This window comes from Malaclemys terrapin, chromosome 1 (genome assembly GCF_027887155.1).
Source record: "Malaclemys terrapin pileata isolate rMalTer1 chromosome 1, rMalTer1.hap1, whole genome shotgun sequence".
NCBI lineage: Eukaryota > Metazoa > Chordata > Testudines > Emydidae > Malaclemys > Malaclemys terrapin.
In genome coordinates, this window is record NC_071505.1 from 101328481 (window position 1) to 101355934 (window position 27454).

Below are 27454 nucleotides of genomic sequence, written 5' to 3' on the forward strand. Positions count from 1 at the left end.
CTGATCGAACTTTTTTTCTTAACAAAGATCTTTTACAAATTGCAGCATGAACTTTTTCAGCACTCTTGTAGACAAATAAACTTGTCATGCTATTGTAGTAAATAGCCCAACTGTTTGCCATTTTAAGTACATCTAATAGACCTGAAAAAGATTAAGCAAATGCTGTGGTTTATTGGAAATAAATAACATCTATGAACAGAAAACATTTCACTGACAATAAAATGAAATACTTGATATTCTATTTGTCTATTATTATCAATAAAATGTTTAAAGAAATGAGGTAAAATTTGTACCTCCTTATAGTCTAGATTTGAAGCCTAAGATGATATATGCAAAGTGATAAAAGAAGACAATTGTAATGCACTACTGGTATACCATGCTATTACCATAACTTTTCATTTATTTAGATACCAGATAAAATATGAGTAGTATACTGTATCCATGATAAAAAGCAACAGAGGGTCCTGTGGCACCTTTGAGACTAACAGAAGTATTGGGAGCATAAGCTTTCGTGGGTAAGAACCTCACTTCTTCAGATGCAAGTAATGGAAATCTCCAGAGGCAGGTATAAATCAGTATGGAGATAACGAGGTTAGTTCAATCAGGGAGGGTGAGGTGCTCTGCTAGCAGTTGAGGTGTGAACACCAAGGGAGGAGAAACTGCTTCTGTAGTTGGATAGCCATTCACAGTCTTTGTTTAATCCTGATCTGATGGTGTCAAATTTGCAAATGAACTGGAGCTCAGCAGTTTCTCTTTGGAGTCTGGTCCTGAAGTTTATATTGTGACATTCCTAGGAATATGTCTACATGTTAAAACAGAGATTACTAACAGCTCAGAAACAGAGGAAAGAAATTCTATACTATTTAGAAAAATGAGAGTTAGTGCAACATATATTTTTGTATGGTGTATATCTTTCTAACATGATGTGCTATCCAAAAAAAAGGAGTTACAGTACTGTAGCTCTTAAACTCACCAGTTATGTAACATCCCTTACATGATAGCTTTGACCCTGCAGTCCTTACCCAGGAAAAATTCACTTTGAAATCAATAATGTTTTGCCTGAAAAATGACTGTAGACTCAGGCCCTAATTTTTTACTTCCTGGAGTAAAGCGGAAGCTACATTTAAAAAAAAATATACACAATGATTTGTTTCCATTGACTCAAAATGCCTTTCCTCCAGAGAGCACTTTTCTTTGTGTCGTTGTGCTGCTCAAGCATCTGATCGCTCCTGCTGAGGCAGCAGACGGGCAGAGTGTACAACCAGCATATAAGTGGATGGATGGGGGAACACCTGTAAAGTTACGTTTTTACAATCTGGCTATGTGCAATACCCACTGCATTTGTCTCTCTTTCGCATAGCAAATCCGGACTGTTTATTAATGCACAGATACCAAAAGCTGGGACTGGACAACAAGGGTTGGATCACTGAAAAAATTGCACTGTCCTGTTCATTCCCTCTGAAGTATCCAGCTCTGGCCACTGTCAGAAGATAGGATACTGGGCTAGATGGACCATTGGTCTGACCCAGTATGGCCATTCTTATGGTCAGTACAATTGCTGATTATGGGCTTGATCCTACTCTAGTTGAATGCCGTGGTTAAACTCTCCCTGACTTTAATAGCAGCAAGACGGAAACCTCTCCACAGATGTACTGTATTTGAGTCTAACAACATGCTAGACTGAACCTTCTTTTGAAAGGAGAAAAAATTAATGGCTAAATATGCTAGTTTAAAGGAAGGAATATAAACAAGAGAGATGATTCGTGGTCCCTAATTGTTGGGGATTAGGAAGGGAAAAAGGATTTGCATGCCTCATGAGTTTGGGGGGGTGCGCTGGACTGCCCAACGGGTAAGATGAGTTTAGATTTAAAAACCAGTCAATCAACAAGAGAGGTGTGACCTGGGTTAAACAAAGAGTTGGTCAAAGACAGTGAGAACGCACAGCCCAAGATGGAACGCTGACAAAAGACACAACTATTTCTAGGACTCTTTCCAGATCTGGATGCAGAAAGTGGATACAATGACATGCTTTGAACATGAAGACTTTCAGCTTTTGTATAGTCTCTGGGGTCTGCCAAGATCATTCACTTTACTTTTTTAACATAAATGTTGATTTCTTTAGGGGGAAAAGGAGGCATGGAAGCTATTAATAAGGATCCAACAATGATCATGCTTCAAAGCTCTTGAGGGTGAAGGCGGGGCAAGGGGTAGTGGAAGGTTTTGTTTAAAAGTGGGGAAGGATGGACTGAGACACCGCTAAGGGGAGTGAGTTTCACACCCTTCTTCCCATCACAGCACATGCATGATTGTTTGCTAATCTAGGATGTGATACCACAGCAACTGAGGTTATTTGAGGCACCTAAGCTTCCTGACAGTATGAATAGGACAGGGCTGCTAGTTCGACATTCTTGCTGAGTGATTCTTGGGCTTTGGAACTTGATTTCTGAGTTGGGTCTGCTGAAAACTTGATAGTGTGACCTTCAGGACATGCTGCAAGACCTACTTGTTTACCGAGGATTCCCCTTGGGATGGATGATTGGGGGAATGAAGAGATCTAACTGAGGGGCTGGGGCATGGGGGATGTTAGGAGCTGAGTTGTGAAGAATTGTTTTTCTTTCATATAACAAGCTGTAGAAGTAGTCAGTTGTGGATGCGGGTAGGCATGGCTGTCGGTAGTATTTTGGATTGTTTGCAGTTTTTTGTGCACCATCCAGAGCACCAAACTAGAGTCTTATAAATTATTTTTTTTTAAAAGTAGTAAGAGGTGGGTGGTGTCAGATCAAATGCCCATCAGGAAAAGGCTCACAGGGGTCATCTCAAATGTAGCTGGTAGTGACTTTTTGCATCATAGCCATTAAAGTTCTACCTAACTACATTATGAGCATAACAGACACATTGAAAAATGATCTAAGCATTTTTACACTTCAAACATCAATTTGTAAATGCCAAATGTAAAGAAACATGATTCACATCAATATTGATCAGAATGGCAAAATCTCCCATTCATTCCTCAATAAACCACTGTTCAGGGCAGGATCAATTCTTGGTCAATGATTTCCAGGTCAATGTTGCAAAGTATTCTGTGGCTTAGATACCAGGGAATGCCTGAATAAAGAGTTGGGTCTTGCATCATATGCTAAAAGTGGCACGACTATAATTCATCCTGATGTCCAGTAGCAAAGACTTCCAGAGTATAGGGTTTCACACCACACTGGATCTTTCCCCTTGTACAGTTATTATCAACACTGTTGTTGGGTTTACTGAAGAATGCTACACGGTCTTTGGCAACAGTAACATCTATGGATGCTTAAGACTCCTAAATTTGACAAATATTAACCAACAAAAGCTTATGCTCCAATACATCTGTTAGTCTTAAAGGTGCCACAGGACACTCTGTTGCCATTAACCAACATTGTTTTTTCTGTTTGAACATGTTTGATATGGTCTATTTTCATGTAATTAAAAGCTATTCTGTAGGAAAAAAGTGCCCTGTTAAGTCATTGGACACATAGAGAGACAGAGAGATCTTACTGTGATCATAGAATTGTGTTATTTTGACCATTTTATTGTGAGCAGAACATTAAAGATTCAAAAGTTGAAGGTAACTACTGGTAAGGTATTTAGGGCTTGGGGGCTTATGAGTTATAATGAAAGATTAGTCTAACTTGGCCTCTAGATTTTAGTGATTAATGGCTGTCTTTGTTAGGCCATATGATCTGACAAACTTTATTGCCATGTATAGTTTAACTCCTTTTGGCATCCTTTACAGATACTCCTCCCATCCAAAACTGTTCCTTGCCTAATGCTTGTGGCATGTGCTGTACATCTGAGAGTCGTGCTGGAGTTTGTCACATAAGCAGTACACCTTCTGGTCCCTAAGGGTCATGTCCACTCATGAAAGAACCCTTGACGTCAATGGATATTTGAATAAAAATGGTGCTAGGATATAACCCACCAGCATTTGCTTACTGCACTCTTGACTCTAATATATGCTGTATCTAAACAAAGAGTAGATTTGCTCTGATCTTAGAAACCTTACCTTTCACTTCCAGTTTGCATTCAACCGCTGCCTCTCCAAGTTCATTGACTGCTTTGCAGGTGTAAGTACCTCCGTCATAAGGGTTGGGTTTGCGGATCTCCAAGGTACAGACACCTTGGTTACCAAACATTCTGTATCTTGGATCATTTATTATAGTCACTTTGTTTTTCATCCAGGTTATTTTGGGCTGTGGTAAAAAGTGCACACAAATATAGGCAATTAAATGTTAAACTCTTTCTGTGACCTTGTATTAAAGTTGAATGATATATTAGTGGTATATTGACAAAATATTGACAAAAGGGAAGTTGTAGTCCATCCATAAAAATAAGTTTGGGCCATATCATGCCATTGTTTTTTAAGCACAGCTCCCTGTGGCCCTTATAATTTAGCTGAATTCAATCAAGATAATATTTTTGGATGGGCAAAAATGTAGATCAGTTACATTACAAAGGGTGTACCACACAATAGTAAACTGACTAATAATTTTCAAGATCTAAATATTCTAGGTTTGTCAATAAAGCTGTTTTTTTTTACTAGTAACCAATGCATAGAACTTAATCCAAAACCTTGGAAGTGAATGGTGGATCAGAGAACACTTTTTAAATAAAAATTCTGAATTCTGATTTTACTGGGTCAGTTCAATTTTCTACTCTGGAAAATTGGTCAAAGAGAGAGAGAAACTCAGTTGGGCAGGGACCATGTGTTTGTACAGTGCCCAGCACAATGTGACCATATCCTGACTGGGCCTTTGGGCGCTACTATAATATAAATATTAGTATTTATAATTATTAAGTGTATTTTGTTTTAAATCAAAATCCTTATTGATGTATTGACCATGCAGCTCTTGTGAGTTACTGAAGTAGCAACCCTAGATTTGCCTGATCAGCTGGGAAAAATCCACATTTTCATTAGGATAATCTGTGGACTCAGTAAATCTCATAATACCCACGTTGTAGAGGGGTAAACTGAGACAGAAGGGGATGTGGTTTGTCCATTGTGATACAACAAATCAATGGCAGAACGGAGAAGAGTACTTAGGAATCTTGACTCTTGCTCTATTCTTTAGCCCACTGATTCTCCTTAGAGCATGTGTGTGAATTATAAGAACAGGAACAGTACTAGAAAACATCAGTGTCTGATTAAACTCTCCTTTCCCTTCACTGATGTTATTAAGTGGTATGCCATACCTTTGGATTTCCTCGAACACTGCAGTTCAAAGTAGCATTGTAACCAGCTACAGCATATGTGTTAATTAAAGGTTGAGTAAACATTGGTGCTTCGGTGAAATTAAAGTCTTCATAAATTGGATTTTTGTAGACTTTACCTATGAAATAAATACAAGACGTTAGGAGCTGTTAGAACAAAGTTAAGCATTTCATATTGTTTTCAACAGTATTCAACAGTAAAGAGTGAGTCTGCTCTAATTTGCACTGCTTTATATACCAATGTAACTCCAGGGGAGGAAGATAGCTCAGTGGTTTGAGCATTGGCCTGCTAAACCCAGGATTGTGAGTTCAACCCTTGAGGGGGCCACTTAGGGATCTGGGGCAAAATCAGTACTTGGTCCTGCTAGTGAAGGCAGGGGGCTGGACTCGATGACCTTTCAAGGTCCCTTCCAGTTCTAGGAGATAGGATATCTCCATTAACTTAACATTTATTGCACTCATTCGCACTAGCGTGAGAGCAGAATTGAGCCTGGAAAGTTACTGTAGTTTCTGTTCATACTGTACAGAGGACTTAAAATCTCCCCTTGTTGTATGAATACATGGTATATTAAGTATAATGTATATACTTTGTATGCATGCCTGCAATTACACACACACTTTGTACAACAATATGAATACTGACTAGAGGGCTGGTAAGAGTGATCAAAGAGGTGATAAAAATGTCATCTTAATGTTCCACATTTATTCTTGTCACTGATTTCTTTTCCTAATTTGTTCCATCTACAACTAGTATTTCCTAACTGCCAGTACTGTAAACTTGGGCTGGCACAGTCTCTGAAAATCCATATGTTCTTCTCCTTCATTTTGCACAGCACCACCAATAAAGACCACAGAAAATGTGTTGATCCTGTATAAAACAAAATCTAGTAGAGCTGGCTTTCTCGCTGATAATGTATCTGCACTTGTGGTGCTGACAGTAGTAAAAACATTATTTTTCTCTGTAAACTATGCTGATGCATAGAATGGACATACGGGGTGAAATTCACCCCTGTGCCAAGGGCCAGCACCAAGGGCTATGCACAACTTACACCTTACTTAGACTCTCCAACAGGTGTTCACGGGTGCATGGGCCTTGTGCTGGCCTCGGCACAGGGGTGAATTTTCAGTGACAAGAAACAATTTCTACAGCCCCTCTTTTGACCACCCCCACCCCACTTTTAAATAGAAAACTATTTCCGCTCTGAGCGATCTCACGGAGAACTGCCAGCTTTGTGAACTCATTGTTTTCAGTTTCCTTTATGCAGTCCCCATTTTTGATGGGCAGAATGGAGATGCTTTTCTTCTGAGCAAGAGAACAAAGTTCTGCGTCACCAATAGGAATGCCATTAGCACTGGCTCATACAGCAAGCGACGGTTGTCACCCATCTCTCTAAACTTAAGCCAACTGCCTTCACAGGACATACTGTATCGGAGAGACTGAGCATTCTTGAACTCAGGTCATGCCCACTGCCGTTCTCCTTTACAACAGTTTATGTATAGATTACAACACCTTCATTTCTATTTTAAACTGTTTGAAAGCTCAGATATATAATTCAGAATCAAGAAAGGAATTGATGTTACCATTTAAAATCAAGCGTCATCCTCCCATAGTTTGTTGCCTGTCCCATAATTTGCAGTTGTGCGTAGTGAATGCCATACACTACCAAACTGGAATGGTAGCAATTTACACTCACTTTGCACAGGTGTAAGTGGCCACACCAGGTACAAACAGTGGAGAATCAAATATTTTGTCTCTGATTCCCTTCCCCACTCTGAACCCCATCCTTCCCCCTTAGGAACATAATTGACAGCTAACCATCCTTTGCGATCACAGCACTCTCTGTGGTCATTGTCGCGTCCTCACTGAGGCCACACATGTTTTCAGCGAAGATCCGGAAGTAGTACTCATTTCCTATGATGAGTTCAGTAATGGTGGCACTGGTTCGGTGGTAGTGCTCAATTACAGTGAACCATTCCTGCAAGACACAAACACAGACTAAGTTTGCCTGCAACACACTTCATTTATCAACAGCTAGGGTTTAGAATAGCCACTGTGCATATGAAAGCATGAGAACAAATTTTAAGCAATTTATATAACCAGTAAGGCATAATATAATAACTGAGTTGATGGCAATGGATTCTAACCTAATCACTACACAGTAACTGGGTGATGACAGAAGAGTCACAAGCAATTCACCACTGTGCTATGAAGGGTGAATGGAAAGTGAACCCTATTAAATTGTCACATTCTGATGGTTAGTCAGGCGGGATAATTGTAGGAAATGCACTATTACAAAGGTCCTATTGTGCAAGAGAAGAAAGGCAGGCTCTGCCACTCAGATTTCATATTGCTGACAGAGAAAGTATTGCTGCAGATAAGAATGCAATTCCAGTACTAATCTGCCTCCTCTGGCACTAGGCTAAATGAATAATATGATTACGGAAAGTATGATTCCATTCCGGTTATTTCTCATGATTTAAGAACAGTTTAATCGGGTAGGAGGAGCAGTGGATACAGCCCAAACTACAGACACTTCATCAGACAGGTGACTGGATCTTAGAGGCTCTTTCTCTTAGCAGTAGCAACAGTACAGTCTAAGGAGAGCAGTGTGTAAAGCTCACTCAGCCAGAGTCATGCGACTGGAAGTGGCCAGGTCTCCCATGGCAGTAGCCAAGAGGTAATTTATTTGAGAAAAATATGACTTCCAATTCATTCTTGATTTAATTTTGAGAAATCGTGTAAATAAGGGACACTGACACAGTGTAATAAACAGCTAAAAACCCTGTTTGTTAAATCAGTTTTTGAGGCAGTTCCAGGGGCAAAGTTAGAGGACAGAAACAAGCATTCAATGTATGGCATGTGTATTTTTTTTTCTGTAACAAAGTCCTGTGGATGTGATTTCATCAGCTCTGAATTCCTGTGATTTCTGGCACAACACTCATCTCTTGGGAAGTATTATATACTCCAGTGCATACTGCTTCAGGCATCTATTTGCATAGCTCTCAAGAGACCCATGTTTAGATGAAAGGCATCTCTTTAAATATCAAATTTAAATTTGATCTTGGTACACAATATCCACCTAGTGAGACCAGCAAGACTAATGCTAAAAATATTATTCACGTAAAGCAGAATCTGACCATGAAAATGCTCTCTCTTTTATTTATGCCACCCCTTCCAGTTGTCTCCCTTTCTCACAGTATATATTTGTGTAAGTTTCTTGTGCCAGAGTTTATACTGATATGTACTAAACCTGCAGAGCCACATTATTTTAAACGTCCCAGTAATATAGCTCATAGCGCTCAGAAAGGATCATCTACTCGAAAGAACTTGGGACATCCTTTCTTCAGAGGCAACTGTTCAAGAAAATGTCCCTTTGGAAACAGTCATTATTTAAAATCCCACTTGGTACTATTACAGGAAAATTCTTGTCACAGACAGTGTGGAGATAACATGGAATCACTGCCCTATGAGCACGCAGTACATTTTGGACACTAGTTATTATTTTATTTTGTATTACAGTAGAACCTAGAAGTCTGAACTGAGACGGGCCTCCATTGTGCTGGGCACTGTGTATGCATATAATCAGAGACAGGTCCTGGCCGGAACAGCTTATGGTCTAAAGAGAGATGAAGGATGGGAGGGGGAATAAAGTCACAGGGAGGTGAACTGACTGGTCAAAGGTCACACAGCAGGTCAGTGTATTAGTATTCTTCTCATGCAAACTGGTTCATCTCTCTTAGATTCACAATGTCCAAACTTGCAGTATCTATTAAATGTAGAAATCCAACCGCTGTCTCTTACAGAGCTATAAAAATTGAAATAATAACAATAATTAGCTCTCATATAGCACTTTTCATCTGTAAATCTTAAAGCACTTTTCAAATTAGGTAAGTTATCAGTATCCCAATCTGTAAAATAGGGATAATGATACTTACCTAATTTGTGAAGTGTAGTACAGAGAAGTGAAGGGATTTGCCCCAGGTCACCAAGCAGTGACAGCTGGGAATAGAACTCAGATCTCCTAACCACCTAGTGGACTATCTGTGGGGCCACATTGCCTCCAAAATGAGCATTTGGGATTTTGATTCTCTATTTCCAGAGGGAATAAAACAGAATTATTTCTCTGTGCTCCCCGTGAACTCTGAGGGGTTTAGACAAATGAGATGCAGATCTACTCCTGCCCGTCCCCCTCACTTGCCCCATCTCTAATCTGAACGCAGATTTGTAAATACACATGTTCTCATTTATAAACTTTGAATACTGTGGACACTGGGATTTTCTGATGAGCTTTTGAGATTTTCTGAGTAGTGGTGTGGTTCTGTAATGATCCAATGCATCTATCGACATTAGTCCATAGGGCTTTTTATATTTAAAAGAAAGAACATGGTGACTGTCGGATTTAAACTGAGTCAAACATATTTTATAACTTACCATGCTCTTCTTGTCTGCTTTTTGAATCGTGTACCCAATAATGGCTGCATTACCATCATCCTTTGGTGGCTGCCATGATAAAGCAACATTCTCTCCCCAGACATCCTCAATCGTTACAACATGTGGTGGGCCAGGGCGATCTGTAATGATGATATGGCATGGTCATCTTTCCATTACGCCTGCTCTCTGTTTTTCTCTCTCTCATATATGATATATCTCTATCTAGATCTATATCTAGATCTAGATAGATCTATATCTTACACACACAAAACAATGGTAAAAGAAGACAAGTCAAGCACTCAAAAGTCAAGCACTCAAAAGTTAGGAAATGCCAGAATTCAAGTTGCCTCTAATTTGGCCTTTAATTTTGGCCTTTAATTTGACCCCATTGTGCATATGCGTTATGATCCAGTCTTCAGTTACACGATCACATACTATTTTGGCAAAGTTATAAGCAAATGAAAATGTGATCTTATAATGGGAAGTCTCAGGCAAGCTTAAGTATAGGCTGTGCTACCAGCTTCACCTATAAGATATAGTGTCTGAGATTTCCCAGGTGTCTCTCTTTTTTCCATCATAAGGCTTTTAACACTGGTGGTCTCTTCCAAGTCATGTTTGTGAGAAACTAACTCTTGCTACAGTAGAGCTGTATCAGATCTGACTAAGTGCCACCTTAATAAAAAGCTTCAGTGTTTCGGACAAATATGGAACATAAAAATCCATTACAAACAGTGAAGTAGTGTAGGATTCTAGTGTGGGATTGGAATGTTCAGGTTGGCTACTGACATTTTGTACAGAGGTCCCCAATTACCCTAGCTGAGGACCTGGCTCAGAATCTCTGGCCAAGTGAGCTGAAGTAGAGAGGTACCATTGTAGAGGAGGCTGTAACTGGAAATCTCATGTTTTCCAGCACGCTGGTAACATGTTTTTGGAGTCTGCTTTGCCAAAATAATTTTATTTTATTTTTTTAAACATACCAACTACTTGAATATCTATTGTAGCTTTGTCCACCAAGTTTTCTACTTTCACTTTCAGGTCATATTTTCCTGAGTGGCTCCTCTCTGCCTTTCGGATAAAGATGATAGTATCATTTTCACTGTTGCGGATGTTAATTTGGTTCTTGTCTACGGAAGCACCATTTTTCTTCCAAGATACCTTTGGCCTTGGTCTTCCCTGTAAAAAGCCATGGAACAACTGAAGTATGCTTTTGGGAGGAGAAAGAGGTGTTAGGCTGTCTCAAAGACAAAAATAAAAGTCTTCTTGAACCAGAATGGTGGAAACTCTTTAAAGAAAAAGCAGATAATTCTAAACACAAGGCAATTCAGAGGCAATCACATGTTCAAATACTTGTCTTTTTCTGAACTTAATGGGCAATATTATTTTGTTTTTAGTGGTTCTCAGAAGCAGATGCCCTAAGAGAATCACAGTGCGATGTCAATAGACACTAACTTGTTGATCATGTAGTGTCACTACTGGGAGTTTGCCCTTTAGAAACGAGAATTTCAGAAGTGCTGTCCAAATATGTTAACCTCAGTCCTTTCAGAGTGTATACACCACACAGTAGTACTTTTAATTTACCAGGAGCAGCATTTCCTATAGCACATATTGTGCCCAGCATCTGTGTATGTGCACAAAGGAAGGAGAAGGCATAAGGTCTGGACACAGTAGGGGTTCTTGCATTCAGCAGAGCAAGGACTCTGCAGACAAGTATTACTGGAACAGCTAGCCTCTGCAAGGGGTGTTGGATGAGGTCAGGCTATAGCCCTGCCTCCAGCCAGCAGAGCTAACCTGCTGGAGTAGAAAGCGTATGTTGAATCCTTGGAAGTGCTGGGGCAACAGCTGTGCTTCCCAGGGGCTCTATGAAGCATTGTTGTACAAAGATTCTGCTGGGTTGGTGAAACTACACACCACTCCCAAAGCAAGATAGTGAATAAATGTCACATTCCAGCTCTAGAAACCATATCTAATCATTGTCTATTGCAACCACTCTGTGCTGTGCTAGTGATTCTCTTCTGTGTAATGGCAAGTCTACATTGGAGATTATGGGTATTCTGTGGACAACAAACAATAGATCAGCACTGTTTGCTAGTTACAAAATTCAGTCTTTGGTTGAGCACAGTCTGATTTCAGAAGACACAGAAAAAACCATCTGGCAGGTATCCTGACTGACCAGGATTTAATTAACTTCATGCCCTACCACAGTTGTATAACATGAAGTTCTAACAATCTCAATGTAAGAAAAATAAGCATTAATAACTGTGTCTTTATTTCTGACCTGGAAAGGAATAACAAGATTCACAGCTTCTCCAACCCTTCGAATGTAGGTTTGTTTTAAGTGTCTTGGTAGACGAATCTTTGGAGGTTCTAAAAAAACAAATTAAAAAAAATAGTGTGTTTTTGTGAGCACCAACATTAGTAACATTAAAACCTATGGCCTACATTTCTCCAAAGTGAGATGTGAACTGGATGCCTCAATTTTTGGGTTCCCAACTTAAGACATCTTAAAAAGACCTTATTTTTTAGAAAGTGCTGAGCGCACTGATAGGCTAATGGGTAGGTCAGTGATGGTCAAATGAAATGGTCAAACTGCACAAAAAGACGAAGGGCCAGATCCTACTCATGCTAAAGCCCTTCTGTGCTATTCCAGTGGCTCAGAAGGTCTTTAAAAATGCCCTATCTGGCCAACTGAGGATTCCCCCACCATAGGAAAGGGCTGTGGGAGTGTGTAAAATGTTCAGAATGCCGCTACACTTTCATGATCCCTGCCTGATATATTAGCCCCATGCTAAACTGTTCTAATTTATGCTAGGCCAAACCAGCCCCCAGCAGCCCCCTGGATTGGACAATTGCAAGGGCAATGTACAACTAACTACCTTTGGTCCCAGCAGGCTACAAAGATATTGGGGGGTAAATAACTTCACATGGTGCCAGGGCAGTTGTACTGATCCAATAGTGGACAACAATGTGTGTATGAACTGATGGTCAAATTCAGCTATATTACTAGCTCTCAAATTTCAAATCTTGCCCATGTGATCACTGGTCAGCAGCATAAGAAGGGAATGAGACTGAATGTAAGTGTAACCATGTCTTTTTGCGTTACTATTCCTTCCACTTTTTGAGACAATGAAAAAGCAAATGGAAGTAATAGATGTGGCCTGCTTTCACCACTGTGCCTGCAGCTTGTTCTATCCAGCATCAGTGTTGCCAATTCTTGCAATTTTATCAAGAGTCTCATCAGATTTGGTGTGCTGTTTAGTATTTTTGAAGCCCCAGTTCCTGGAGTCATGTAAGTACATGAGAATCTCAACTTTCATTAAAAGAAAAAGCAAACTTCTAGCCTTCTTGGCTATAGAAAGAAGCTTGAAAACATGAGGCCTAAGGCTTCAAAACCCCCCAAACAAATCAGAAGGCAAATAAAAACAACCCAAAATGTATGATTTCTAAGGCAATCTCATGATTTTTGAATGCTTGGAGTTTGCAGTACTGCATTGGCATGGCTTCAGCGTGTGACTGGATGGCAGTGCTTCTGCAGTATCCAACTGCAGGTGCTAGTCACAAGAAAGAGGAAGCATGAAGTGTGTGTGTATTGGTGAGAGAAGAGATAAACAGTGGTGTATCTTACCTATAACTTCCTTGACTAAAATAGGCTGTGGGTGCAATCTAGGTTCACTGGGACCAGCAGCATTCACAGCTTTCACTCTCACGAAAATTTTGGAACCAGTTGGCAGGTCAGTGATGGTGTACCTTGTTTTGTCTGTCAGCTCGGGGTTAGCCACTATCCATTCTTCCGCTGGTTTAGGAAAAAGAAAAGAGGGGGCAAAATTACAGAATTATATACGTAATCACTTCTCCATCAAGAAAACTTACAGTATAGTGAACAACTGCACAGAAACTGTTGCTGATTAATGATTTTATTCTCTAATAATGCTATTATATGACTTTGATTTGGATTAATACAATGATCATAAGTAGGGGAAATGTTTCTAAGGATACTCAGCATTATCTTTTTTTAAAAAATTAAAAAGTAAATACATGTGAACAGTAATTACAGGATGTAATTATAGAAATCCATTAAAAGTCTGTTGATAAATAACAAGGGCATATAGAGTGTGGTTTTCAAAAGCACTCAACATTGGCCTAACTCTGCTTCTGTTGAAGTCAATGAGAAATTTCCCATTGACTTCAGTGGGAGCACAGTTAGACCAGCACTGAGCACTTTTAAAAATCACACCTGTCATGTATAGATGGTAGTAGCACATGATTAGCTATTTATGAAGTGTCAGTTTTCCTATGGCTCTTGCTTCGTTTGAGAAACATCATGGTTCATTGACAGGGCCTAGGATTGGCAATCTGAGTTCTATTCCCCAGCTCTGCCACTGACTGGCCATAGGTAGGTCATCAAAGCTCTCTGTACCTCAGTTGTCCCATTTGTAAGATGGTGTTAATGATATTTACTTACAATGTAGAGTGTTCTGAGATCTAAGTATGGACAAAAGCATTTTATATGATCTAACTGCATTATATTGTTAGCGCTAATGCTTATTAATGAAGTATTTGTTATTTAGCTACTTTAGAATTTTAACAAATAGGGTTGCCATGAAAAACAGACTCTCTGCTTGTCACTTTAAGAAAAAAGGACAAGACTGATCAGAGTTCTTCAAATGATTCCAGTGTTCTCAGTTTTTTCATCTTGCTATAATACAGTCACATACAATTTGTGGATCCATTGCAAAATTACATATTTTTAGAAAAGCCCAGGTTACATATGACACAGTTTCCCCCATCCCTCCCCTCCTGCCCTCCAAATTTGGATCACTTTAAGACCCCTAGCTTTTTGACATTCAGAGTCAGATTTTTATAGCAACAAGTCGGGAGTTTAACTTCTCTTATAAAGAAAAAACACCCCACTATGGTATTGGCCCTCAAGACTAGTTACACTGTTATAAGCTTTAGTGCACTGGAGAATTACTGAAGAATATTGGGATACATTTTTATAAGGATGGGACCCACTCTTAGGAAGAGATTAAACACAGTTCTGTTTACAAAAATTTCTTCCAACTAACACAAGAGGGTTGGGGTCAGGGATTCAGTTTCCTGATCCTTTCCCTGTCATCTGAATGCTCCCAGAGCTTTCTGTGGGTAAGTAAAGCCACAGGTTCTGGAGGTTCATGACCCCCAAAGTCAGTTAGGCTCTCAGAAATCTGTCTTGGTATGGGTAAGAAAGTTTTATAACCTTCATTGAATACTGTACCTTCCAGGTCATAAGTTGGCTCCACCAATTCATCACACAGATCTGCCGATATACCTTGTGAGAGTCCATCATTAAAATTAATCAGACACCCACTTTCACACAAGAGTATTGTCAGTGGTTAGCATTCCCTGTTAGTAATATGCATAGATCTGTACTGCTCCCTGAAGATTCAGAGGAACCTGTAGGGTGATCAGGGAGTTTGCAGGCAAAGTGCATCTGGGGTGAAGGACATTCACCAGAATAAAGCTTGTATAAGTAGTACTCCTCCAGGTAAGCAGAGTAGTTTAACTGGTTTCCTCCATGGTTTACTAAGGCCGAGGCTCCACCCACAAAGTGAGGTTGAAGAAGAAAGAACCACAACTGACCCAAACAGGATAACTCAAGGAAGTTTTTGTTGTACTATCTTCTCTCTGCATCAGGTTCCCATTCTTCTTCATGCCACTGCTTTGCTGTCTTCAGCCCTATCCCTTGGCCTGGGTGCTTTGTGCCAACTGGGAAGTGCATCCGGCTATTTAAACCCATGAGCATCAGGGCATTTGCCGCGCTCCATTTGAGCATCCCTACAGTAAAACCCCTAGTGGCTCCAGAAAGAGTTTTGGTTCCTAATAGTAATCAGTTTGTGCTCAGGTGGGAACAGAAATGAGGCCTAATCATATTTGGATAAACATCTTGTTCCTCAAACTGCACGTGGCTTGGCAGAACAGAACCTCTTCTTTGGGCCAGTTGCAACTTTGAAGGTGCATGGGAGCTACTATTCAGGGTGATTATGGCTCTAGAGATGGCTAATGGGAAAGAAGAGATGCTCTTCTGAACTATTCAAGGTGCTCAGGGAAAAGGTGGCAGGTGGGACAGAAGAAATTGTTTTTTGGACTGATAAGTCATGAAAAGGGGAAAGAAAAGAGAAAAAAGGAGAGTTTGAGAAGAGAAATGGAGCAAAAAGGGAGAAGGAAATACAGTACAAAAGGAGGGAATGGCGAGAAAGAGTATTGAGTGAGGGAGGACAAAGAGAATAGAGGGAAGGAATGAAAAAGAGGTTTGAGAGAGGACAAATATAACTAATGGGGAAGAAAGAAGAATAGCAGAGTGCAGGAATAAAAATTAATTTAAGGTAACCCCTAAGGCTAAATTTCGATCATGGCTGTCATGGCCATAAAAATCATGGGCTCTGTAATTTCCACAATTTTAAAGATCGATTATTTTGAAACTGTTGCAAGCTGGTGGATGGATGTGATGGCAAGGATCTGAGCCAATTCAACTGGGAACCTTGTAAGCTGCCAAGTTGCTAGCTTTCAAAACAGACCCAGGTCTAAGTGGTTGCACAGGTCCTATACCTATAGACACCAAAAGCTCATTAACTAACCCTGAGATGACACAAAGAACTATATCAGTCCCTATATTACTGAGGTTTAATTCCTCCAGGGTGGATAAGGTTTCTCTCCCCACCAAGGAGTAAAGGGGAAAAAAAAGACCTTCCACTCCCTTTTTAAAGGAGAATCAAGTTGGATATTAAAGGCTGGCTCTGGGGTAGGATCTCCTGTGTTCAAATGTATTCCCTGTTATCACCGTGCAAACCCCACAGTGCAAGTTCTAGATATTCATCCCAATGCTCCAATTCTGCAATAGATACATGTAGATGCAACCTTACAGCTGTATGGGACCCACTGAAGCCAGTGGGTCTCTGAATGGCTACAGCGATCCATCTGTGTGGATCCAATTGCAGGATCAGGCCCTACACTGGGGAAATAAAGGTTTCTAGGGTACAAACCAATGTCTGTGACACCTGACACTTGTAATCTATATATTTCTATGATTTTCCCCCTTCTCCCTGATTTTTCCTGAAATATGTGATGATTAAAAAAACTCTAATAATCCCACATTCAAGGGCAAGAAAGAGACAACATACTACTGAAGGGATAAAGAAGCGGGCTAGAAAGGTAGAATCAGACAATACGAAGAATGACAGATACTGTCTTTTGACATTCAAAAGAATTATTAAACATTATAGAAAAATTAGTCCGAGGGACAACAGACACTGGAAAAGACTGAAGAGAACATTGTAAGAAAGAAAAAGGGATACACAGTAAGTTAAATATCTATTTGTTTGTATTTTCTATAAAGCTTGCTTCCTAAATGTTATGATAAAATATATACATAAATAATTTTGATTGTGTATATATAAATGTATATGTATATATGTGAGGCATATATAGATATATAAAAACACACACAGAAATCTATGTAAAATACATTGTTATCATTGTATTTTATCTGAGGTGGGTAACACCAAAATGACAGATTCAACTGTCATTTTGTTGTATCTTCTTATGTTTTAAACCTATCTGAAAGAAAAAAGTAAAGAATTTGCTCTGTTCGACAGGTATACAAGGATCTTTGGTCTTCTGCCACTTTAAATGTATATTTGGAAAATCCCTCTCAATACTATCACTGGTATTATCATAAATATTGTATTTAGCCTCTTATCTGATTAGAGAAAATTCCTCTTGCTGTTCTGCAATGAGCTACATAGTACTGAGACCTTAAGGCCATATTATATCCCTGATTTTTCTTTGTTTGCCCAACACTTCTATTGACTTCAATGGGAGCTATGTGTGCGGAACAATGGCATAATGTACAGCAGCTCTTAGATTCATTAAGTCGTCAGTTGCCTTCTTAGTGCAGTGTTTTTTCTACAGAGTTTATTAACAACATCCAGGCCTGTGCATTTGAAATATCATAGGAAAATATGAATGTATCATGTACGTGCTGCGTTTGGATCTAGTTCTACATGTTTCCTCTTCCCAGACCTTCTCCTGTCTCCCTCCCTCCATACATGAAGGAAAACCCTTCCTGACATTCCAGTTGTGTTTACCTTTATGTCAACTGCTCAGTGCCTCTGAGCTTCTTCAATTCTCTTTCCTGCTCCTTATGGATTTTCAGCCCACTCCTACAAGGTGCTGAGGGCTTCCTCAGAGGTGCTGACAGCCCTTTGCTCCCATTGACTTGACTGAGATTTAAAGGTACTCAGTACCATGCAGCATCTGGCTGATTTTCTGCTCTGTTTTTTCCACTGGGGTGTTTAAATCCCCAAAAGCTTTCCTGTTGTGGGTCATATGTTCTATCCTGTACAGCTCTTGCCTTCAGGCTGAATCCTACAGCCCGTACTCATGAAAAACTTCTGTTGATTTAAATGCACAAACTGGCGTTCATTTGTAGAGACTTGTGTAACATGGTTATACTAGTCCTTAGATTTACAGCATAGATAACATCACAAGTGGTTAAAATGAACTAAACTGCACCACTATTCATCAAAATTTGCATTTTTCTGGCAGACCCATTCCCCAGAAATAGTCATCTTGGACGCCCACAATGACTTATTCCACTGTGTCAAGTTTTGCTTACCCATTCCAGATGTCACCAGCCTTTGTTGCTTTCTGTCCCCAGACTCCATTTCTATGTCCACTCATAAGAAAGCTTCTGCTAAGTATGTAACTGGGAAACACTGAGGTTTTGCTATTTGATCACTTTACACAGTAAAACAGCTGGTTGTATGATATATATTGTTTGCATTTCTCTGTCTCCCATTATTTTCCTCTGCTCATTTAATTTTCTCTCCCCCGTTTCACCTTTACACTCCTCCTATCCTCCTATATGCCTCTATATCTGAATGAAAAATCCTGTACACGAACACTCCCAAATGCAAGGGGCATTCAAAATCCAAATCTGAATTTTGTGGCTTGGACCACTTCTATCTGATGATATATCACAGCCACAGGGCTGTCTGTCCTTTGTGTGTGAAACTGGTACTTGAGGAAGCCACTATTGATTCCAAACACAGAGAAACCCTTTTGTTAGTATTTTGAACAGATTTAAGATACCAGATATAGACTCTCCAAGCCCCTATGTGACTGGACTTTAATCCAAAACAAGTTGAAATGTGGTTCTCCAGTTTTCTCCAACTGCCAATTAGGAGGTTCATTTGTCCTGTTTTTCCTTTTCCCCCATCCATCCAAATATTTAATCTCTCTGGTGTGGCCAGATTTCATGTCCTCAGGGAGCAAGCTGTGGAAGCCCCTGCACAATGAACTCTTTCACATCAGCACAGTGCACAGACGCCAAGTCTCTAGACTAACTGGATGTTGTTTTGAAATGCCAGCTCAAATGTAGGAACGGATAGGTGTGCAGGACCTAGAAAGGAGCCTGGATGAAACTCAATAGCTTGAGAATTCTGGCTGGCTAACTTTTACCTCAAAGCAACAGTCAGGTCTCACGGAGAAAAGGTGGGGCAAGTCTCACCTATTTTAAGCACTAGGAGCATACCATAGTTGTTGTCACTTACTTCCTTCAAAGCAGTACTCTATAACATAGCCGTCTAAACCTGCTGCTCCAATGTGATCTGGTGGCCGCCATTTCATTGTAACGGTGCTATCAGTTACTCCATCAACTGCCAGGAGAGTTGGTGGACTGGTGACAGCTAAAAATAAAGAAAACATTTGTATTTGCATTAAAGTGTGCACTTATGATATACAGCAAGTGGGAATCTTCTAATTGCTGCCCAAAGTGGCAACACAGATTCTAGGGCATAGATACTGGAGAATTTAAGACTTTATTTCTCACCTTTATGAAAGGCGTGTGTTTTATTCTGTCCCATTAGAAATTAAGAAACACCTGCTCAGTAAATAAAATACTGGCCCTCCGGCAACTGCTCCCAGAACTTCCATCTACCAGGCTCTGCAGCACTGATGTGTATTTGGATAGATGAGAAGCTCCTCAGACCACAGTATTGTTACTCTCAGAAGAGGAGAGGACACTACTGCAGCAGCACTCTTTCCCCATGCTCCCTAGGATTATGAGTTTCCTCTGTAAAAGGCAGCAAACCCCTACTGACAGAGCCAGATTAAGATTTATTGGGACCTTGGACACAAAGAACATTTGCCCCCCACACACACTCTCTGAGGGCCCAGGGGTGCTGGAACTGGGAGGGGAGAGCGGGGGGCAAGGCCTTCCACTTTTAAAAGTGGGAGGGCTACGCTTGCCCACCTTTTAACATGGGCATTAGTAGCCTTGGGCAGGCTCAGAGCGGTGCTGGCAGGGGCTGTGCTGATAAATTTATAAGTTTCCCTGCTAAGAAGCGCAGACCCTGCTAGTGGCACCAGCCTCTTCCAGTGCAAGGCTGAAGAGGGACTTAGCCCCCCCTACACGGGGCCCCATTCCCTGCTCCTCCTCTTCCCCTTGAGGCCCTGACCAGGCCAGAAGCTGGAGCCCAGCAGTATTAAGAGCTGCCCAGGGAGTCCAGGTTGCTATGCAGAGCCTTGGACCCTCCACCTGCCCTGGGTGGCGTGCCCGGGCGGCGGGGGAGGGGGGGGCAGGGACATGGACAGGGTCTGCTCTTGCCACACTGGCCCCCACCCAGGGCAGATGGAGGGTCTGAGGCTCGCCACAGTGGCCTGGCTCCCTGGGCAGCTCTTACCACGGCTCAGCTCAGGCTTCCGGCCTGGCCAGGGGGCAGGGTCTCGGGGGGAAGTGGGGGAAGCAGGGTGGGGCCACAGTTCCAGTGCCACTGGCTTGCCCATTTCTACACAGGTTTCAGCATTCCTGCAAGGGACCCCAAATTGGCCGGGGCCCCTGGGCATGCGCTCCGAGGGCCCATGCATTAATCCACCGCTGCCTACTGTCCTAGAGAATAAGGCACTGTGTGTACTACAGGGAAACTGTGTTTATCAGAATCATTTAAAAACATGCGTCTTTCCACAAAGGTGCCAACATAGCTTTCTGGGACAATGTCCATCAGGTTTAATCAGGTTGGGGTTTACTAGGATCCTGGTCCATGACTAGGGCTCTTAGATGCTACAACATTACCAATAATAAATAGTAGGGTATGCAAAACTCTTTACAATATGGTTAGTTTACCCTGGCTAAGAAAAGATGTTGAAACCATGTTAGCCGTTTTAGGGGAAAGAAATGTGCTTTCACTAACATGATATGGCAAAATGGAGCATAGGGCTGGAACCCAGGACCTCCTTAAGTCTTAATCCTAGCTCTGCTACCTAACTTACTGTATGATTTTGGCTAACTTAACTACTTTGCCCCAATTTTGCCATCTGTATAATGGAATTGATACCTGTCAACTTACAAATGTGTTGAGAGGATAATTTACTGTTTGCACAGTTATTTGGAATGGCAAAGCACTATGCAAGTGCTAAATATTATTACTAAAGGAGTAAGCTTGAAAGAAACTCAGATCTCCATATGGAGTTTGTAGCACATGACACTGAGCCACTCAACATGAAAATATTGACACTTGATTTTTGGCCAATTTTTAAAATTAATTTCTAGTGCTTGGTTGCTTCCAGAATGAGAGATTTTGCTAAGGAATACACAGAGGGACCAAGACTGTCACTGATCCTATTCTCTCATGAATTCTGTCCAATGTATGCCACTACTGTGCCCTTCTGCGTAAAACATCCCCTTGCTTTATAAAAAGAAGACATTACAAGCAGAAAGTTAGGACTGTTGGATGTGGCTCTTTAAAATTGTATACACAAGCCAATGTTTTAAACGTGCAGATACGTCTATATTCTTGTTTACTCACCCAAGGGAACAAAAGCCTTTGAGGGCATACTTGGTTTGGAAATTCCTACTGCATTAACAGCAAATACACGGACCTCATAAGCAACACCTTCAATCATCTTCTTTGGTTCAAATGTTGTTTCTTTACACAGGTCAAAATTCAGTCTCATCCACCTGGAGCTTTGTTTCTTTTTCCTTTCAATGAAGTATCCTATTGAACAAATATAATTATGTAAACTTAAATAAGGGACCAGCATTTGTAAAATCAGATACAAAGCCAAAATGAATGCCATCTTTTTGGCTGGCCAGTACCCCTTTCTGGATACAACTCTACATTCCCTTCTGACCCTTGGGGTTTTGCCAAAAGTTGCAAGTTAGGCTCTCTCTTCCAACTGCAACCATTTTTAAACTTAATTTTATAAGATCACAGTATTTTGCCCACGGTGATTAAGAGCCCAGGTCTACTAGCTTCTGAGTACCCCGATGTCCATTTATTGTAGTATATTGGAAGCTGCTCAGCTAGACATGGAACTGTTGCCTAAGTCTGCTAACTCTCAAAAAGAACAAAGTTTCAGAGTTTGGTGGTTTATGATCATATGCAAATTGCACACCCAACTCAGTCCTGTCAGAATAGTGGTAATTTAATAACATTACAAGATGGTGAGGATAATCTTCATGTCTCCAAGGATCTGTAACCCAGATATCTAAGAAAACACCTCTTATGGAAGTTAACAGCCATATGATGCTCTTGCTGTTGATTTCCAAGAATTGAACTTTCCAGGACCAGAAGCTGAGCTGTTTCAATACAGGGTCCATTTTTTTGGAGTTCACTTCCCTTGACCATACTATGATATCACCAAACAAAGGAAATGTACTTACCTAAGAGAGGAGACCCGCCATCATAGGCTGGAGGTTCCCAGTTCATAAAACACCAGTCTTCACCCACCTCAGTCACATTTGGTGCAAGAGGAGGGTCAGGGACATCTGTTGCAAACACAATAAATATATCTTTTAATTAGAAGAAAATGAACCTTTAAATTTGTTTTATAATGAAGTAAAGGAGGACACAGACTGCTGTAAAATAAACAACATAAAAATAACAATTCTTAAAGTGCAATCAGGCTTTACCATGAGAGCAAGACTAGGAGCAGTTTTCAAAGGCAGAATAAAAATGTCACAATAATCAAGTCTGGAGGTCAAGAAGGGATAGTTACTGTGACTAGATACATGGTGGGAAGAAAACATCAGAATATGTCAGGGTGACCAGACAGCAAGTGTGAAAAATCGGGACGGTAATGGGGGTAATAGGCTTCTATATAAGAAAAACCCTCAAATATCAGGACTGTTCCAATAAAATCAGGACATCTGGTCATTTTAGAACATGCTGGAGATGAAATCCTGTCCTGAGCACTACAGAAATGTGGGCTTCAATGTTTAGCTCAGGAGGTCAAAAATAGCTCCCACTTTGTGAACCCTTTCAACTAATTTAGAGCAAACCTCTTCATAGAGAGGAAGGATGATCTGGTGGCTAGGATACTATGCTATGGCTTGTGAGACCCCAGTTCAATTCCTTACTCTGCCACAGGCTTTCTGTGTGAACTTGGGTGAGTCACTTATTTCTCTGTGCCTCAGTTCCCCCTCTGTAAAATGGTGATAAAAGCACTGCTCTACCTCACAGGGGAGTTGTGAAGATAAATACAACAAAGGTTGTGAAGTGTGTGCCAAAATACTATGGAAATGATCTTAGATAGATCATTAGGGAGGACAACCATTGCACATAAGGTACTTCAGATGTTTCTCTTATCCTACAGCTGATAAGTCCATCTTAGGCTCCAAAAAGGGTCCATCTAGAAGGATGGGATCTAGAATGCCAAACTCTGGGGTGGGTCACAAAACAGGCGCCCTAGGGCACCATAAAAGATATGAAAGACTCATATGGGAAAAAGAAGCTGATTCTAGGTGGGGGATTTCTTTAAGAAAGTGAAGTAGATATAATAAAATCTGCCAGTTTGGTGCTGTGGCCTTGTGCATTAGAATGACTTACCAACCACCTTGATGTTGATATTAGCTGAGTCTTCTCCAGCCTCATTCTTTAGCATTATTTTGTAGACGCCTGAGTCATCCCTCTCGGCTATATCAATTACCAAACAGCTGCTATCCGGATAAGTTTCTGCCCGTATTCTGCCACCTGTCTCCATGATCCACTAGGAATCAAAGTCAGGGGAGGGGAAACGTAGCATTATCTGACTTGAGAACCAGAATGAACAAAAATCAAAACCAAAGAACAATACAGTACACTTAAAGGAAAGAAATCTGCAAAACAACTACAGGAACCATCTTGAGCTTTACATTTCATTACTGGATCCTTTCAGAGATTCTTAGCTTTGACACTACCATTAAAATTTACTAAGGAATGCACAACGATTTGACCATGTGGTTCTTACTGAAGTTAATGAGAACCATATGTCCCTATCTTTGCATGCTGCATTGAAAATATGGAGGTGGCTTCTTAGAACTATGTGGTCACAGACAGATCTATGTGAAGTTTTGCATTGCATCACCATAAGGAGTTTGCCTGGCTCGTTGTTTCACTACAAACTTGAAACTCCAATAGTTTGTCAAGAGGGTCATTAACATTTACAACCATGAGCTAAATTATGGCTTTTTGTCAAAACCTTGCAGCATTTGCAGTTTTACATAAATTATGTAAAAACCAGGTAAAGCGTTTTTGACTGTTATGTTTAAATTTTCAGACTGTGTGAACCCCTGTGAAGCAGATGGCTTGAATTTGTGAACCAAAAACCATCAAAATTTCACAGAGTAGAAACTGAAAGCATCAGAGGAACAGGTTAATAAGGCAAATCACTTTAGAAATGTAATTCAAGTGCTATTTAAAATGTACTGAGTAGCTGCAGTTCAGCTAGTTTACAGGAAGATCAATTTCCTCAACTGCAGTAATTTGTAGGCCTGTGTTATGCAGACTAGACAATCATAATGGTTCCTTTTAGCCTTTTCCAGAAATCTATGAGAAGAGCAGTCTACATTCCAATAATAGCACATCTGATATGTTTGGCTCACTTCTCCAAATGAGCATGGAGATTGGGTTTTTCTTTCCAACAGAAACATGTACTTCAGAAGAGGAGAGGATTGCGTAGGCTTCTCTACACTGTGTCTGTCTGATTCCTTACTGCCCTTTATATTGTATGTACAGCAAGACCATTTCCTCCATTTGCATGATTTTAGCTATCCACCCCTTGTTTCAAAATAACACCAAATGGAAAATAACAGTACATAAATATATATAAAGCTTACTCTTCTCCTTGGAATCAGAATTATAGAGATACAATGTAGCTGAGCAAGTGTCTCCTCATTATCTTTTGCCAGGGTGAGAGCCATAAAACAATTAAAACAGATTGACTCACCATGCTGAAAACTATTTTTGGTGAAAAAAGCCCTTCACCGGACTACAGAAATACACATATAGTAGGATCAGCTGTTATACCTTATCCCCTTTACTCCACATAACTTTTGGAGTCGGCTCTCCAGAGATTGGGATCTCCAGTCGTAGTTTGTTTCCTGCTACTACTGTCACCGTATTATTGTCACCAAGATTTTCCAGGTGGAGCCTAGGAGGATCTGAAAATTCAGACATTGCCAAATTCATTAAAGTCCTGCCACATTGAGAAGCACATTTGGGTAAGTACAATAACCTGGGCATAATTGTGCAATATAAAGCCTATTATAATGCAGAGAAAAATGGTCCAAAACACTCTAAGTTGGGTGCTTCCCTGATATTTTTAATATAGTGGAACTGTCTTTTGGGGGCCGGGGGTGGGGGTTGGGGAGGGAGGGAGGGAAACAACCAATCCTATTACCTTTCTTACACCACCCATCTCCAAACATTCTCCAAAGGCCCACAGCAAAGCCATTGATAGGTCACTGCCATTCTCTGTTGTTCTTAGCCTGTTTCCTCTCTATCTGATACAAGAGCCATATATAACAAAATACAGGTAACATAACATTATATTAAAGATGTACAGTTTGACAAAGTCACCCCTAATATTCAATGGTTACTATTAATATTAGGATTCATAACCCAGCTAACAGGGCATTATTGAGGGGACAGTCACTGTGATGTTTTACTTTTGTTTGAAAAACTGGATGCATTAACAAACCATGTATTTGACTCATTTAACATATCTTGGTTAATAAAATTAACCATAGATTGCTTAATGCACTTGGTATGTGGGGCAAAGTGCACCTGTACCACTATTCCAGTATCAAATACATTGACAAAAAGTGTCAGAATTCAAATGGGATGGAAAGTCAAAACTTTGAAGAACATAATGCTGCATTCTGCTGTTGTAACGCACGGTATATAGAGGGCCAGCAGCAAGTGTTTGAAGAAAACTCTTAATACTTGCTTATTTTTAGGCTTAGAAATTCAGCAGGGGAATCTTTCTTCTGGCTTCAATGGTCTTTGGATCAGGCCCTCAAATCATAACCAGATCATGATTTCTGACTATTTCCCTTGTATTTTGCTTAAGTAAAAACTCTGGTTTGCTAATGGGAGATTGCGTGTGTGTTCTGAAGAATTTCTGACCAGAATCTTGGCTATCTCACACAGCACTCACTTTCCACAGGTCAAAGAAAACTTTATAACTATAGATGCGTCATGCACTTACCTATGACATGTACTCTGCATGGTATGTTAACTTTATAGGCATCTGGTACGAACATGTAATCACCTTCATCATCAACAGTGGAGCTTGCTATAACCAACCTGTGGATTCTGTGAAAAATTAAAAAAAAAAAACATTTAAATTATATTTTGTAGAATTTATGCAGATAAAAGGAAGAATTATTGTTACATCTGAAGTTACAAGTTCACCAGGTCTGCTCATTTGTGTCAGATTGCTGACTCTAAAAAAATCTTTGCTACTGTGTGCTAAATAGTGTTTTAGCTAATTAAACTGTTGGTGATTAGAATTTGATTTTCTTGAGAAGGGCATCAAGGAAAGTAGGAATAGTTAGGGGTCTTAATGTTTTCCATTTGATCATGGAAAACTACAGGGAGTATAATCTCTTTTACTCAAGTGTTTTGAGCCACTGCCTGTAGGGTTGCAATTAGATCTCTATGAGAAAATTTGATGCCCCTTTCCCAGGAACTAGGCCTTATATTTGTTGGTCCTTCCTTGTGACTCTACTGGTTCTGTCCCTGGAACAGAGTGGCAGGGTGGATAAGCAAGGCACGCTGCTCTCTATCCTATGCCTGGGTGAACTCTCCAGAAATACACTCAGATTTTTTTGGGCTCCTGCCTTCTGGTCCGGCTGAGCTATGCTCAGGGCAGGACCCAATTTGAGAGGTGCAGGATAAGTGGCTTTATACCACCTTTATGGCTCCCGTACCCAATCCCAGGGCGCCAGGGGCCACAGGTTAGAGCAACGGCAAGGCTATTCTACAGTATGCCAACATAAGGGTCTATTATGCAGCTGGGGTTTGTCCCAAGGTGCTCCTTATATTGGGGTGGCAGAAGAGTGAGTAGAGCCAACATGGTAGCTTTATACCACCCCAAGAATTCTCCTACACATGTGGAATTCCCAGATACCCGTTTTAGTGTGTTGGTGCAGGGCAAAGGAAAAGTATTGTGATCGAGGATCTGGCCCTTAGCTTTTTTTAAAATGGAGAAAATAGTAAACGAATTTTCTGGAGAATTAGTCCAATGTTTAGAACAGATTTTAAATGCAAAGGGACCTGATAAATGCACATAACTTGCATTGGCAGAGATGTGAATTCTGTGCGCAATACATGGAAATGGAATAGAAACATACAGTAAAACAGAAATCTTAAAATGGTATTTTTCTATCATTTCTAATAATTGTTTTAATCTTGCTACTTAATGTCCCACAGTGAGTGCAATACAGAAACCTCAGGCAAAATGCATCCCTTGAATGTAGGT

The 27454-nt window shown here is 40.4% G+C and overlaps 1 protein-coding gene across 6 annotated transcripts in view; it reads right to left on the minus strand.

Annotated features, from left to right (window-relative positions):
- MYBPC1 (myosin binding protein C1) overlaps positions 1–27454 on the minus strand; it is a 112554-nt gene that overhangs the window by 9515 nt on the left and 75585 nt on the right. For 5 of the 6 annotated variants that reach the window (XM_054033450.1, XM_054033433.1, XM_054033459.1 and 2 more), the window contains 13 exons: positions 26180–26286; positions 24997–25130; positions 23539–23698; positions 22374–22478; positions 21517–21705; positions 19264–19398; positions 13299–13466; positions 11952–12040; positions 10654–10849; positions 9677–9816; positions 7061–7220; positions 5227–5363; positions 4040–4226 (listed from right to left, as the gene is read on the minus strand). In XM_054033450.1, the coding sequence (XP_053889425.1) occupies positions 4040–4226; positions 5227–5363; positions 7061–7220; positions 9677–9816; positions 10654–10849; positions 11952–12040; positions 13299–13466; positions 19264–19398; positions 21517–21705; positions 22374–22478; positions 23539–23698; positions 24997–25130; positions 26180–26286 (1907 nt within the window). Of the gene's footprint in view, positions 1–4039; positions 4227–5226; positions 5364–7060; positions 7221–9676; positions 9817–10653; positions 10850–11951; positions 12041–13298; positions 13467–14927; positions 14982–19263; positions 19399–21516; positions 21706–22373; positions 22479–23538; positions 23699–24996; positions 25131–26179; positions 26287–27454 lie in introns of all 6 variants that reach the window. The other variant, XM_054033475.1, reaches the window with a different exon arrangement.